The sequence below is a fragment of the Eptatretus burgeri genome, chromosome 1 (assembly GCF_056783735.1).
Source record: "Eptatretus burgeri isolate ZD-2024b chromosome 1, Ebu_testis_v1, whole genome shotgun sequence".
NCBI classification, from domain to species: Eukaryota; Metazoa; Chordata; class Myxini; order Myxiniformes; family Myxinidae; genus Eptatretus; species Eptatretus burgeri.
This window is the reverse complement of record NC_140961.1, coordinates 120188109-120205715: the sequence shown is the minus strand read 5'-3', so window position 1 is coordinate 120205715 and position 17607 is coordinate 120188109. Positions and strand designations below refer to the sequence as shown.

Below are 17607 nucleotides of genomic sequence, written 5' to 3'. Positions count from 1 at the left end.
TCTCAGGAGTCTAAAAGGTCGAAAGGTACATTCCAATGGTATGTAGATAATAGACATATAGTCACACGGCTGGATGGACGGACGGATGGAGGGAGTGACGGAGGGACTTCGGGATGGTGGGAATGAAGGATGGACGCGTGCCAAGACCGACCTCTTTTTATTCGTAGAATATGTCAACACATTATGGTGCATTCGTCGATTTAAGTTGCGTTCGTCCGATATAATGTCGTTCGAAATTTTAAAGTTCAGTGTACTTCCATTCGTCTTATACCCAGGGTGTGCATCGTTGTGAATAAACTATGTAACTAAATGCATTTGTTTGCTTTGTTCACCCTCCAAAAATCTAAATCCATTGGGACCAGACTCTGTGCAGAGCATGGGTGCTGCCAAAGCAGTCTCCTGGGCTATTGGGCACAATCCTGTACGGGTCGTCACTCCGACGCAGGATACTCGAATGGCTCAATCATGATACTCATTTTGCTGACCTCGGAAGGATGGCAGGCTTAGTCAACCTCACCTGGTATTAATTCAACGGTAGAAACTGGATTTTAACTCAGGACCCGAGGATCCCAAGCCCACCACCCTAACCATTAAGCGTTCACCCTCCAAGTGTACTAATTTAATATGAACATGAAGTCACTTGGTCTCTGAGTGATACAAGTTGCCCTGACCGCAACTGGCTTTGCATATTAATTATCTGTTAAAGGACATTTTGAGTTGGGGTGATTTGCGTCTGCATGGAAAGCACCCTGTGCCCGGCATAGTGATCACTTGAACGCGATTTGGCTGCTGGGTTTGAGAGAGTACCAACACGTGCTGAACCAGCCCAGATACTCCACCGAAGCACGGAAGCACCTGCTTCTCACCCTCTGTAGTCCCTCCACTCTCAACCTGCAACATAAATTGTCTATTTGTATAACTGCAGTGTTTCAATCATGTTCTGCATTGCTTTGTTTCATTTTTGTTTCCAATATGTACTTGAATAAGGGTTGTGAGGTTAGAGTGACCATATTTTTCCCCATGGTAACACATCCCCCCATAATTGCACTGTTCTGGGTAAGTCGTATCCAACTGACGTTGTTTCGTATAACGTCGCTATTTTCATTAATGCATCCACGACGTAAGTCAGTGCCTTTATTATATACGTCATTAACGCTCAGATGGATTCCAATTGAGAGTATGAAAGACGATGCAATCTTCCTTTTCCACTGCATGATTTCCGAGATCCATTCTAAATTCGAAGGCCATTAAAAACAAGGAAGACTGAGGCACAAATGTCAGCAAACTTAGAGCAACACTGTCATGCCATCGTCACTGATGCCTTCATTTCAGTGAGAGTTCCTCTGAAATTTTAACTGTCCCCAAACCACCTCCCCTGCTCATCCTGTAATCACAAGACTTGATGAATCAAAAGTGAACCTGTGTATATGTGACTGAAGGAGGATTTCTTCATCTTATCAACTTTGATTAGTAACATAATTTCTTGATTTGCAATCTCCATGAGACAAGGTAATGAGAGTCAAGTATGAGTATAAGTGGCAATTCAAGAATTAATCTTACCTCGTCTTTTGGGATTGGGGCCTGATTTCCCAGTAATTGATAAATCATCTCAATTGCATAAAAACACCTTCATGCTGATTTGTTTGAAAATAAACTTCTTCAAGCAGACAAATTCAGTTCTGCTGTTATAGTTTATGAGTAAAGCGATTAAATCATCTTTGTTTTACTTTCCATTATTTTGTGACAATGTTAGAAATCTTGCCAGTTCTTCCTTGTGCTTTTTGTCATTTTTTAAAATCTCTGAGCACATGTTTGCTCGTTTTGCTTGGCTTAAAAATGTGTTTCGTCACTTCTTCGGATTGCATTTTCTCAAATGACAGTGGAAAAGGTTTGAGAAAAGAAGGAGATATCATATTGGGAGGACTATTTCCTGTACACTTTGGCATCGGTGAAAAAGAGGAGTCATTTACATCAACACCAGCATTGCCCGGATGCACAAAGTAAGTCTTTTTTTATGCGATAACGTTTTTTGCTCCACATTAAACGAATCTTGTTCTTTGATATCTATAATACAGTTTTGTCGTACTGCGTTTACCAGGGCTGTGACGTGTTATTTGCCTGAAATAATCGGTTAATGCGATTTTCAAAATATTTTTGATGAACGTTTCCAGTTTTTAATTTTTTATGTAATTTTATTACATCCGCCACCGAAGGTGAAGGAGGTTATGTTTTCACCCCTTTCTGTCTGTTTGTTTGTGTTCAGGATATCTCAAAAAGTTGCATACGGATCCGAATGAAATTTTGTGGAGGGGTTTGGTGTGTGACAACGACGAACTGATTAGATTTTGGTGAAGATCCAGATCTGGATCTGACTACTAGAATTTTTTTTAGTGATTCTTCACCATTGAGAGATGGGGTCAAAAACGATACATAGCAAGGCATCTCAAAAAGTTGTGGGTGGATTCAGACGAAACTTGGTGGACAAGTTGGGTGTGTGATAAGGACAAAGTGTTACGATTTTAGGTGAAGATCCTAATCTGGATCCGGATCTGATAATTTTTAAAGTGATTGTTCACCTTTGAGAGATAGTTGAAAAATGTATTGGGCCCCATATGTTTTCATGGATCAGGCATTACGTGGCGCAGGTATGCGCTGTACCGAGTGCCCTTCTAGTTTTTCATTGGATTCTCAAGACTGAAAAATCATTTTTATTTAATTTATCTGTTTCTCTAACTCAGACCACAAATTTTTCAAAAGACAGTAAGGAGGTTGAAATGCTTTAAGACAAGCCATGTAGGAGTTTCGCAAGTAAATGGTCCTTTATATATTTTGATTTTCATAACAACATGAAGTAAATTAGTTTCTTCATTTATATTTTTCGAAATCTTTGCAGGCACATAGAGTAAATGCTTATTCGAAACTTTGTGAAAAACTGGGCATCACGTTTGTTGATGATTTTCCAATGCATCGATTTATTATTAAAGTTCAAACATTGTCCGAGTCGATGCCTATCGTGTTTCTCACCCATTCAGGTAGTTGTGGCCAATAACTTGGTACAGACCTTTTTCGCCAATACCTCAGCAGAGTTCGCAGGTCTTCACTGATTATGACACGAATGGTGACGCTAAGACCTAAGTCGACTTGGGATTTTGCTGGGCTAACTATGTTTGTGCTGATGGTTTGCAGAATTTAAATTTAGCTGTTAAAGCTGGCTGGCGGGATGACCTAGAGATATGCACACTCACCTCTGGGCTGTCTGCGTTCGAATCTTGGGCCAGCTATAAACTGTCATATTGTTGTTTCACAGGCAGGGTTATTCATGGATGTGTGTGCCGTCCCTCGGATGGACGTTAAACTGGGCGTCCTGTCTGCCGACATTGGTTGTTGGACGTTAAAGCTCCCACAATGTCCTTCGCGAAGAGTAGGCAAGCTATCACTGGTACCCTTAACAAATTCCAAATTCCTTTCCTGATTGGAGTATTGAACCATCCAAGATTGTCGTCCCAACCCTAACAGCAAGCCCGAAAGAGCACCACAGATGATGTGCATAGAACATGGTACACGAATGAATGCTCAAGCTGACTTTTATATTTCTCTTCCCTGATATTAAAAAAAATAAACATGCTCAGTGATAACCTCCGACACTGAAGGTGGAGGACGTTATGTTTTCACCCCTTTCTGTGTGTTTGTCTGTTTGTCTATGTGCAGGATATCTCAAAAAAGTTGTGGACGGATCCGGATGAAATTCTGTGGATGGGTTGGGTGCGTGGCAAGGACGAACTGATTAGATTTTCGAGAAGATCCGGATCGGACTATTAGAATTTTTTAAGTGATTATTCACCATTGAGAGAAAGGGCTAAACTGATATACAACATGATATCTCAAAAAGTTGTGGACAGATTCTCGCAAAACTTGGTGGACACGTTGGATGTGTGACAAGGAAGAATTATTCAATTTTGGTGAAGATCTGAATCTTGAGCCGGATTTGACAATTTTTTAAGTGATTCTTTACCATTGAGAGATAGGGCTAAACCGATATATAGCACGATAGCTCAAAAGACAGTAGACGGATTCGGATGAAACTTGGTGAACACGTTGGGTGTGTGACAAGGAAGAAATGATTCGGTTTTAGTGAAGATCCGGATCTGCATCTAACAATTTTTCAAATGATTCTTTACCATTGAGAGATCGCACTAATCTAATATATGGCATGATATCTCAAAAAGTTATGGACAGATTCGGATGAAACTTGGTGGACAAGTTGGGTGGTGACCACAACGAATCGATTCGATTTTTGTGAAGACTACTATAATTTTTTAAGTGATTCTTCACCGTTGGGAGATCGGGCTCAAAAACGATATTTAGCACGATATCTCAAAAATGTATTGGGCCTGATATGTTCTCGTGGGTCAGGCATTACAGGGCAGAGGTATGCGCTCCACCGAGTGCCCTTCTAGTTTTCATTGTGCTTACTGGGCGACAAGCATAATTGTTTGTGTACTGCCATCGACTGATGGAGTTGCGTTGTTTTTATTGGAATACATCGCATTGGAACACTCATTTGAACTCAATGAGTCAATTTCATAGCATTTATGGCGGATTATGATGGGGGTGCTTTCATACTTGTGTGTTAAAGGGGCCACACTTTCGGCCACTAAGGGCCACCAATGGCTCGCGGGCCATGCACCGAAGAACAAAATATTGAAGGTACCCTCCGAACAATCTTCACATGTCGTGCAATTTGTTTGTAGGGGAACCTGTGTTGGGTTGACACTTGATACATCATCAAAATAAACCCCATCTCCTGCCGCAAACACTTTGTTTCATGCATTCAACGCCTCCAGCCGCATCCTCCGAGCCATCTCCTCTTGTCCCCCAATGCTCTCCATCAAATTCACCAACAGCTCAGGCACGTTGCGAATCTGGGATTGATTCCTCCTTCGGGATCACAGCGAGTTAAAGCGAACTAGCCAGATGATGACTTTTACCAAAAAGGGAAATAAACATCATCAGGAGAATCAATCCCCGGACGTCCCAAGGACTCGAAAATCCAAACAACATCGAAGACAAGCGAGATGGACGGCAGAGAATGAATTGAGGTGTCATGGAGGGACAGAGCTGGGTTGGCTCTTTGTGGACTAACGGATTCCGGGTGGAAAGGCCATGTTATGAATCGTACACGGACAAAACACAAGTCTGGATCATACTGCTTCTCTCTCCCTCTTTTGCTTTGCTTGCAACTTCCAGCACAAACCAAGGTTGAAGGAGCAGCTTCATGGACCGGGCCGTTTGCAAAAATTTCACGGAAACTGAGGGGACGGACTCGGGAAGTGAATCGAAATATCAGAAGCACTTGTTCGAATCAGACGAGCAGATCCCGAACAGTTCAGGTTACATGACTTTGATAGGTGCTTAACGCAGAAAAATCGAAGGATTGTTGCACGCCAGCTAAAAGTGTAATTTCTTTTGCATGATTATTGACTGGAGTTCTGAGAGCAAGAAAATCCATGGCTCAAGCTCAATTCTTAACATGATGGATTATATTCCATTTTTGCTGACAGGGGCGTGTGGAGACAGGTTTGTGAGAAGCCAATTTCTCGTGTTTTGGAAATGGCAGATTTGAAATTGCAGACGTCATTATGACGTCATATTAACGTCATACTTTATTTTTTTTTGCAGCCATGAAAAAAATCCGACAGTATGGTTCCATGCAATGATTAATTGAAACAATAACAATTTTGGTCAGCGTGTTATGATAATTTCATGAAGCCACTTCACTAAATTTTGCTTAGAGTGTGAATTGCACAATATCTCAAAAAGTTATGGAAATATTAGGAAGAAATATGGTTGACAGCTTGGGTGTGTGACAAGGAAGAGTTTATTGGATTTTGGTGAATATCCAGATTCAGACACTATAATTTTTAAGTGATTCTTCACCATTGAGAGACAAGGCCAAAAACTATTAGCCTGCAACCTGAGATGATGAATTATGCTCAGATAATGCATTTCGCTGCAATCTCTCAATTATACGATTCCTATACAGTTTCAGTTAGCAGAAAACATGCCTGACCTCGTGTAAATTTTTTTTTAACTCTGAACTCCTGCAAGTTATTTCATGCAGAGAGGTCAACGTTGGTCATGGTGAGCTTAAAAAGTGCCAATTTGAGCCCCGATGGCAACTTCTCGGTGCAGTATTTTCCTTACGAAATGTATTTGTGCCTCCGTATTCTTGTATTCTGGACAGCCGTGGACCTTCTTGGGTATATATATATATATATATATATATATATATATATATATATATATATATATATATATATATATATATATATATATATATATATATATATATATATATATATATATATATATATATATATATATATATATATATATATATATATATATATATATATATATATATATATATATATATATATATATATATATATATATATATATATATATATATATATATATATATATATATATATATATATATATATATATATATATATATATATATATATATATATATATATATATATATATATATATATATATATATATATATATATATATATATATATATATATATATATATATATATATATATATATATATATATATATATAAATATATATATATATATATATATATATATATATATATATATATATATATATATATATATATATATATATATATATATATATATATATATATATATATATATATATATATATATATATATATATATATATATATATATATATATATATATATATATATATATATATATATATATATATATATATATATATATATATATATATATATATATATATATATATATATATATATATATATATATATATATATATATATATATATATATATATATATATATATATATATATATATATATATATATATATATATATAAATATATATATATATATATATATATATATATATATATATATATATATATATATATATATATATATATATATATATATATATATATAAATATATATATAAATATATATATATATATATATATATATATATATATATATATATATATATATATATATATATATATATATATATATATATATATATATATATATATATATATATATATATATATATATATATATAAATATATATATATATAAATATATATATATATATATATATATACACATCTGCCCTCCTTTCGGGGGTGGCTCCACCTGTGGACCTGCCGTTGTGTGTAGGGCTAACCTGTCTCACCACTACTGGGCGGTGCTCACCCCCCCCCCCCAAGTCAGGGGCCTTGCTGCTTCATAATGTGCTGCGGCATCAACCGCCTGACTCATGTTGAGTGGGTGCCACATGGCCAGCTGAGCCCCACAGTCAGAGTCCGACAGGACCTGCATGAAATGGTCCAGCACCAGTCTTTCCTGGGTGGATGCTGCCATGTCCGCATATGCGATCCCTACTGCGCAGCGAATGTCGTAAGCCAATTCCCCAATGGACTCCTGGGGTTTCCTTTTGCGGTTTGCAAGCTGAGTTTTAACAAGCTCGCTCTGCTGTTCTATGCCGAATCGATTGTTTAGAGCCAAACTGAGGCCTGCCAGCTTCATGGCCCCAGGGGGGAGGGTGGTGCGAGCCTCGGCTGCCACACTGCACAGTGCTTTTACAAGGTGCATCCCACCTTCGTCCGGGCCCCAACCGTTACTCCTACACACGTGATCGAACTGCACCAAGTATGCCCTCATGTTGCCCTTGCCGTCATACTGTGCAGCTGCACCGCACGGCTTCCCAGGGTTTGAATCCCATACGCCGGTCCATACTGGACTGAGGCTGGGGCGAATCCTCCGGGTCCACATGGTGTACCGTGCACGGGGGACTCATGTCTCCCATCTGTCCAACTACCCGCAACTTCTATCTGAGTCGATGCATGACCGACATTCTCTCACTCAACATCACACTCCATTCTCGCACATTCTCTTTCACTCGCTTTTGCACACACTCCATTACATTTACACTCTGCGCATTGGGCACTCCAAGAAACCCCGGGTCTGTCACTCATTAGCATCATGCACCTAACCGGACTCGCCATGATTCACCTTCTCTGTCCTCAACTCCTCCCGGTTCATCTCAAGGACCTGAATCCTCTTCGCTTGATCTTTGAGCACTTTGTAACGCCGTAAATATAACATGTCCATGCATTCAATAAGCTCCTCCTTTACTCTACCACCTGCTTCTACCTGTTTTGCTTTGGTTTCAGTTATCTCCTTCCTTACATCATCCACCTCCTCTTTTACCTTCGTAAATTCCTGATGCGCCCCTTGTACTTCCCCTTCTAACATTGACTTAGTTGTTTCTATTTGTGTTTTCATCTCCCGTTCCTTTGTCCCCATCATCAGCCTCACCTCCTCTACTCTCTTCGTCAGTTCCTCGTGTACCATTTAACATTCTTTTTTAATTGCAGCCATCTCACTTTTTGATTCCTTCTGGGTGGCTCTTTATCGCCCCTGGATTCCTCTCCATTTGTTCCTTCAATTAATTCTGTCCTATCGTCAGTCCTTCTACTCCTTCGTTATGTTCCCAATCTCTCCCATCAGTCTGGCCTCGCTCTCCCTCATCTCTTCCTGGACACCGGTCCAACACTTCCTTACCTCCTCTCGCACCGCCGCCATTTCTCTGCCCATCGCTTCACTCATCCCCCTTTTTATTTCATCGCCCATCACGTCCATTTTTCTGCTGTTTTCATCCATTTTTCTGCTCATCACGTCCATTCTCCCGTTGTTTTTTTCGCTGATCATTTTTATTTGTGCCTTCTTTTCTTCACTCATCCTCTCCATTCTGCTGCTGTTGTTTCGGTCCATCATAGTTATTTGTGCCATTAATTGCCTCATGCACAACATAGTGTCATTATTGGGCTGCACTGGCTGCGATAACCCACCGTTCTGCACTATCAGTGCTGCACTTTCCTGAGGCCGAGGGTGGGGGTTATTTTCCACCTCTCCCATTGCTTCCTCTTCATCCTCCATTGTGACTTCATGCGAGCCCTGGATCGATTCCTTATCCATATTTATATCATCTACATGGCCCACCCAGATCTGCCTGTGTTGGTCCGCCATTGTCCGCACCAATAAATTGAAATATAATTTTCTCGAAATAGCTCTGAATTTTGAGGTGCATGAAGTGCACCACAGGTCCAAATATCCCACTCCTGACACTAGTTTGTTATGGCCTCGGGTACCGAATGTACTATGAGGGAGTTAAACCTCATTTCTCCTCGGAAGAACTGGACCTGGGGTCACTGCTCATAATTAACTTTATGGAATGGTGGGTTGCTTGAACACGAACGCCAATCAGTTAACCACGAGTTCCAGTGTCCATTGTCTAAGTTGCCATTTAACTAGAGGTCACGTGGCCTCCTGACCAGGGAACGTGCCCTCGGCGATGCACCAATCCTTCTTGTTTAGATCTTAAGTCAAGCAGCCGAGCATTTACCTCAAGTGCACGCAGACTATGACAGGTTACTTCGTTTGGGAATTACCACCCAGTCTATCTTGGTTCAGACAATGCTGGATCAATTGAAGGAAAGGACAAGCACGGACAGGTTGAAACATCAACAAGGAATTTATTAATAAGAAAAATAAATAAACTGAAGAACTTTTTATTTCCTTATGGTGTAAATGGATGAATTCAAATAAATCAAATTGATCTCCAACAAATAAAGAATTCAACAGACATTGATAGAATAATAGACAAAGAGCAGATGCATATCAGTTTGCCTTACTTAACAATTAAACACTAGACATGGGTTCCCAGCAGATCATTCAGGGGTGAAAGAAATTCGGTCTCGGCTTACCAAGGTAGAAGTCATCGTGTAGCCAATAAAATATCCCAAAATGTGTGAACATGCCTTGGTCCGCTGCCAGCGCCCTGCCTCGCCATGCACCCACCTGCAAACAGGCTCGACCACCAATTGACATCATGTCATCACCTCGAGGAACCAGGGACACCAATAATCAGGTACGCCAAGAATCAGGTACACCAAGAATCAGGTACACCAAGAATCAGGTATGCCAAGAATCAGGTATGCCAAGAATCAAGTACTACAAGAATCAGGAACGTCAAGAGCAGGTACCAAGCAGAACCAGCAGGAATGGTCCAATCGTCACCAACTGTCAGGAGCTATCAGGAGCCGTAACCAATGGGCAACTGTAAGGACCTATAACTAATGGGCAGGAGCTATAAAGAACCATCACCAGCTGTCAGGAACTGTCGCCAATGGTTAGAAGCTATAAAGAACTGTCACCAATACTCAGGAGCTGTAAGGAACCGTAACCAACTCTTAGGAGCTATCAGGAGCTGTAACAAATGGACAGCTGTGAAGAGCTGTAAGTAACAGTCAGGAACTGTCAGAAACCATAATGATCTATCAGGAGCTGTCAGCAACTATCAGGAGCTATCACTAACCATCAGGAAGGCGGTCCTCACATCCTTTCTTTAAGGTAACCAGTGTGGGCAGAGCATCAAGCAGACTTCAGCCAAATCCAGCTTACCTATTGGCGAATCGCTGCACGTGACTTCCAACTGTCAATCTCACGATCATCCCTTCCTCAACATCGAGTGAGACGCAACGCCCAATCAACACAGGCCCTGCTTACGACACCATGTTTGGGGCACTGGACAAGCGCAAATGGAGAAAGCAGCCATTTGCCAGAACAACTGAGTAGGGGCGTGAAGTGCTCACAAAGCGTCAACAATGGCCATCACCTCCCCTGCCCGGGCGACACGTTCAGAAGCCAACCAGAGTCCACAGAGCTGCCGAATGGGGCATCGGGCGTCAATGGAAAAAGGTGGATGTCAACGTCGGTGAAAGAGAAGTGGAGGTCAAACTTCAATGAAAGAGAGGTGGGTGAGGTAATTGATGCACAGCCGTATTTGACCATCAGAATGAATGAAATGTGAAAAACCTGCGGTGTGTTTAATCAAATGTCCTGTCGGTCCAAAGTTTAAATAAATCATCTATTTCCAAGCCAACGTGTCCTGATGGAAACAGGTAGAATGAATCTCTGTTGGGCTAACAGCTATCTCTCGCATGCATGAACGTATTGTAAAGAGGAAAAGGTTTTCTCATAAGAAAGGGAAACTGTTCTATACCCTTCTCCAATGCATCAAAGAGTTAGAATCCCACCAGACAAGGGGATGGGTCTATTCTGAACATGCATTTCTGGAAATAGATACCTGAGGACCTGGATGTTGTGTGCATTAGTCAGATCCAATTCTGAAATCCATATCAAAAAATATAGATATGTGTATATATATATATATATATATGTATACATATATATATATATATATATATATATATATATATATATATATATATATATATATATATATATATATATGTATATATATATATATATATGTATATGTATGTATACATATATATATATATATATATATATATATATATATATATATATATATATATATATATATATATATATATATATATATATATATATATATATATATATATATATATATATATATATATATATATATATATATATATATATATATATATATATATATATATATATATATATATATATATATATATATATATATATATATATATATATATATATATATATATATATATATATATATATATATATATATATATATATATATATATATATATATATATATATATATATATATATATATATATATATATATATATATATATATATATATATATATATATATATATATATATATATATATATATATATATATATATATATATATATATATATATATATATATATATATATATATATATATATATATATATATATATATATATATATGTACACATATTAGCCTGGTGTTGGCGCAGTGGTTAGGGCAGCGGCTTGGGATCCAAAAGCTCCTGAGTTCAAGCCCCGTTCGGCCACTGAATTAATACACCAGGGGGTTGACTCAGCCTGTCATCCTTCCGAGGTCGGCGAAATGAGTACCAGTGTACTGGGCCGGTGTATACCCCGGTTAAAATAGGTGTACCATATCCCTGTGTCGTAAGAGGCGACCAGGGTTGCGTCAGGAAGGGCTCCGGCGTAAAACATGTGCCAAATCACTATGCGGATCATACGGATGATCCGCTGTGGCGACCCCTAACGGGAGCAGCTGAAAGACGAAGAAGAAGATGTACACATATTGGGTGTCATTGCCTGCCTTGGAGGTGCGCCGGCTTCGCAGAAACGCAACAATAAATTGTTGGAGTTTCTGCCTGGAAATTTCACTTTGAAGTCTTGTATCTCAAAAGTGTCAGATACTGTTTGACATGTCCTATAAAAGTATCTTCAGATTATGCAATCAGCTCTCCAAAATGAATCAGAGAAGGGAATCAATTAGGATAATATATATATATATATATATATATATATATATATATATATATATATATATATATATATATATATATATATATATATATATATATATATATATATAGTACATTACCACACAGAAAACCTGTTGGAATCACTTGTCAGGAATTTTGTTGATGTGGGTTCCTTTATCCTTCCGAGAATAGTGTTACGGATCCAGGGTTCGAGGCTTGCCACAGGGGAAGTACTAGTGTACCTCCTGAACACCCGATCCTGAGGCTGGCAGGTACAGATAACTCCGCACGCCGACAGGTTGCAAAGCAACCACAAACGCAGATTGGTACTGCCAATGCTGACAGGGTTACACTACTCTGCATGATACCTTACCTATGGATGGACATACCTGACATATGGATGGCTAACCCGATACAACTTCTACAATCTTGTCATCACGCAAACATAACAGGTACCATCAGAAAAAGACCCAAGGAAAATTAGAGAGCATTTGGAAAATAAGAGAGCAATTGGAGAGGTTGAAGCATTTTGGAGCAGCTGTGGAGTTTGTGGTGAGGATGTTGGAGCATTTGTTGCAGTTGTGGTGAGGAGGTTGTGTATGTGTTATTGTGAGGATTTTTAGGAAGGCGTTATGGTGGTTGTATGAAGGTTGTAGCATTGTTGTTGGAGTATGGAGAAGGTTGAAATGAAATGTCCTTTGGGGAATGATGCGCAGTTTGAAACGGGGTTCTGGTGGTATATGCTAATGAAGCTGTCCTGTTGCTATCTACTTGTGCCTGCTTGCGTGCATGAAGGAGAGGTTGTGTGTGTAAAGTGAAGGAATAAAATTAATGAAGTTATGGTTAATGTATTTAAAGAACTACCTAAAAGCCCTCGCAATGCATTTTGTTCCATCAACCCACAAGACATAAGGGAAGGGCTATCTAAAATGGATACGAATGAAATAACTGTCTCGGGCCCACTATATGTTTATGTTTTGTGCATTTGCCTTGAGGAACGGCGGTTTCGCAGAACTGGGCACTCCATTTATTGTAACTCAATGTCAAATTTTGTATTTGTCATGCTTTGTTAATTGTTCCCTGAGCAGGCATATAATTTATCTAAAAAGGCATTTTTCTTTTCATTTAAAAAAAGTCTTTCATGTCCTATCTGTACAATTCACTGCTTTAGCTGAAAAAAATGAATGTATATTTTTTTTCAGTTTCTACATCGGAGGCCTCCAGTGGGTTATGGGAATGGTGTTTGCTGTGAATGAGATCAACGAAAATAGCTCCTTGCTTCCCCTGACAACACTTGGCTATGCCATATATGACACATGCTTTAATATGCCTAAAACGATGGAAGCCTCTTTGCAATTCATGAAAATAGACTCACTTGACAGCAAGATTTGCACACATCCCGTTATTGTTGGCACCTATGGATCTACACTTGCTATGATGATGGCTCGTCTGTTTGGACTATATTCCATTCCTCAAGTAAGAATTGTATTACAATCCGTCTTTATGAAAGCCCATCTCGATTTCAGTTGGCTAAAAAGTTAAACAATGGAATTTAAATATTTAAAGCTGATAAGAGTATGCAACCACAGTTGGGAGATGAGTCTGATATTTTTGGGAGTGAAGCCTTGAGATTTGTAAGATGGTGTTTTATTGCTTGCTTCAGGGTGGAACTGCATTTGATGCAAGCCTGATGGAATGATCCAAAGTCGCCCTCAGTTGGTTTAGCTTTCCATGTTGAGAAATCAAGCTCATTGACTGCAACCACCTCTCCATTGGATTCAGTGTACCAAGGACTGGAAGGTCGATAAGTAGCCACACACAGGACGGGATAAACTGGTGCCTGAGAGAAAATAGGCCTTTTGAAAGCATTCTCAGTTTCATTCAATAGCAGGTGTTGTGCAGATGGTAGCTCAATCATTTTGTGAGATGGCAGATTGAAATCCCTGCCAGTTTGCCTGTGTGAACAGCCATGGACTTTGCCAAGAAAGCTGTGAGAAGGGCCAAGATGGGTAGGAGAGATTTGATGGAAAACTAGTCATCACTCGGTCCAGGAGGAAGGACATACCATTTGCAGAAATCTGAGTTGAAAAACTTACGTTTGGTCAGACTCAGAGTCACAAAAAGCCTTTGATGCAATGTTCTGGCTGCTTGCTGCAGAACCAACACCCAGCCAGCTGGCATATTGACAGTTGAAATTTCCACATATAAGGAACAGCAAGTTAGGATGGATGGTTATGTTGATCCATATTTGAGGAAATAGAGTTGTATCTGGAGTTGTCAGAGATGGGTGGATGGTATATACCACCCAGGCTAACATAGGTTGGTTTCTGAGAGGACGAGGCTTTTAAGTGCTTATGGAGTTGTGATTGAAGCAGGACATGCAATCAGAACTGGTTTTAGTATTGGAAGAAAAGAGTGGTCGTCATTGGGAAAATTCAAGATGTGTTAGTTGCGGTGTTCCTTGGAAATCTCTTGTTTGAAGACCATTATCAGTGAAAATGCCAAGAGAAGTCAAGGGGTGGATATGTGAGAAGGGAGGGGTGGATATCTAGGATGGGAGGGTGGGACTTTGAGCAAAATAAAACAAAAAAATTATACTTATGGTCCCACAGCTGAACTGACATGTTTTACAAAATGCACCTTAAATGTCACAAATCATCATCCATGCTTTATAAACTATGTACATCTACTCACCCCCTCCCCCCATTCCCACAAATATTACAGTATATTCCAGTGAGGGGTAAATATAGAGGCAGAAAAATAACGTGGTGGTTGATCATGGAGGTAAGCTGTGTAATTAAGCATATGTAGAAGGCATTCATGTATTAAATAAATAACAGGACTAGAGCCCGACACAACGGTATAGAAGAAAACAGAGCCTCGTTAATGAAATAGCTCAGGAAGCTGAAATATAACATGAAGAATCCTGAGCCCAAAATATTAACATAACAGCAACACATTCTTGAAGTACAGAATGTAAAGGGTGAAGAGGAGTGGGGGCCCATTAAGGAATAGCACAGGAGAATTGGGTGAGCTTGCAGGTTTATGAAATTATTTTGTTTCTACATTTACACAGGAACAGTCAGGGAACTGTGAGTATAGTGAAAAAAACGCAATACATTTGTGGGGAAAAAAAGTCAGGGAAAAAGTGAAAAAATAGCACTGCAACCACCGAAATCTCCAAAATAGTTTAAAAAAAAATAGGAAATGAAACCTATATTTTTGCTATTTTTGAGGGAAAGAGTTTTTAAATAGCACTGAAATACCAAAAATAGACTAAAAATAGCCCAAAATAGGTTATTTTTGCTTTCCGAGAATCGAATGTTCATTTCCCTGAATCAGCTCATTGCAGTCGGGAAAGTACCAGATGATTGGAGAACAGCAAATGTAACCTTTATGTAAGAAAGATAAGGAGAATTGGAGAACTCTCGAATTGTTAGTTTGACTTCAGTTATGGGGAATATTTTAGACATCTTAATTGGGGATCAGATGGGGAATCATTTAAATAAATTCAAACAAATTAAAGGCAGTCAACACGAATTTACTTAATGTAGTTCATTCTTAAATATTTATTGTAGTTATATTGAGCGTTTTCCAACTAGATGGATAAGGGAACTGCAGTGAGTGGATCATGTCTAGATTTTGAGAAGGAATTTGATAATACATCACTTAGAAGGCGGTTAGTTAAGTTGAAGACTTATGGAGTAGGTAATGGAGTTGCTAATTGGATTGGAAACTGGCTTAGTGATATGAAGAAAAGAGTGACTGTGAGTGGGGGCATGTCTGGCTCTGAGAACTTCCATTGATCTGTCTGGTCTGCAATTTGATGGTCAATCCAACGATACTGTCAGATTCGTACTTACAGGTCGGGCATTGAATAACAAAATGTGCATTCCCTACAATTAATGGGTCCTATCTATGAGTAGGGGTTCATGGTGTTAGCCCAACATTATAACGGATTATTCCAACCTAAGCCAACATAAGGCCAACGTCACTTTGCTATGAGGGACAGTGTCCTTTGACAAAGAGTAGGTCATTTAACAATGGAAGCCTCAACAACAACATAAAAACCCTTGGTCAATATCCAGAAAATCTAACCTCCCAGAGGCCCTATAATAGCTGCACTGCTGTGCTCTCAGTTTTTTGAAACAGTTGCTATGTGCTGCAGAATAAGACAAGAAAACTGCAAATTGGGTTTCTCTGCTGGTCTAGTTATGTGGAAATTTACTTTTCTTGCTCTGACATCAACATTTTTTTCTCCTCTAACACACATATAATTTTACGATGTTTAGAATAATTCCATTTACAGTTATGAATCAATGTTTTGCTCATGAGTTAATTTTTATGCTGTGTTTGATGGACACAGGTAAGCTATGACTCATCCTGCAAATGTCTCAGTGATAAATCACAGTTCCCATCTTTTGTACGTACTCTACCAAATACGAAAAACCAAGCCACGGCACTGGCATATCTTGTGCAGCATTTCTCGTGGCTATATGTTGGTGCAATTGCAGTTAATGACGATTATGGACGACCTGCTGTGGCTCAGTTTGTGGAGGAAACAGAAAAAAATGGTGTTTGCATTGCATTCCATGAAATTCTTCCTCAGGTTAAAGATCCAGAAGCAATTATTCTCCTCGGTAAGATTGGAATTAAATAGGTGACATAAACCTTCCATCACCACCCACTTACTGCCTCACATTTGTTACGTAAGTTGCGCTATTGGTTGGGCACATGAGCATTACAATAATCCCGTCTGTCGGTTTATTTATTTGTTGGCAGAATATCTGGACAGCGGGGGCAACTAGAATTGCCCAAAATTTTCACAGAGCTACAAATGTTTCACATTGTGAATGTTTCAGATGAGTTCAACTTTGAGCTCACAAGGAGAAATCCATAATGAAAACAAGATGAAAGAGCAATCAAAGATTGCAGACCCTCGCCAGGACTTGCTTTGTGTGTAGTTTTGTGTGATGTTTGTGTAGTTTTTTGTAGTGTATTTTGTGTGGCGTTTGTGTACTGGTGTGGTAAGTTATTAATAGGAGACATGATTAGAACTGTCAATTTATAACTTTCTAAGTTTATAACTGTTTGCAGTGATGACCGGGTACCAAGATGTCCCGCTTTGGTGCAACCTCACTTTGATCGGACACCTGACCCTGACCGATGACGTTTTC

The 17607-nt window shown here is 38.9% G+C and overlaps 1 protein-coding gene across 1 annotated transcript in view; it reads left to right on the top strand.

The window, feature by feature from the left end:
- Positions 1 to 1750: 1750 nt before the first annotated feature.
- Positions 1751 to 17607, top strand: part of LOC147035290 (G protein-coupled receptor family C group 6 member A-like) — an 86553-nt gene continuing 70696 nt past the window's right edge. Inside the window, exon 1 of the mRNA XM_085865530.1 lies at positions 1751 to 2000. Coding sequence (XP_085721656.1) covers positions 1992 to 2000 — 9 coding nt within the window. The 5' untranslated portion in view covers positions 1751 to 1991. The remainder of the gene's footprint in view (positions 2001 to 17607) is intronic.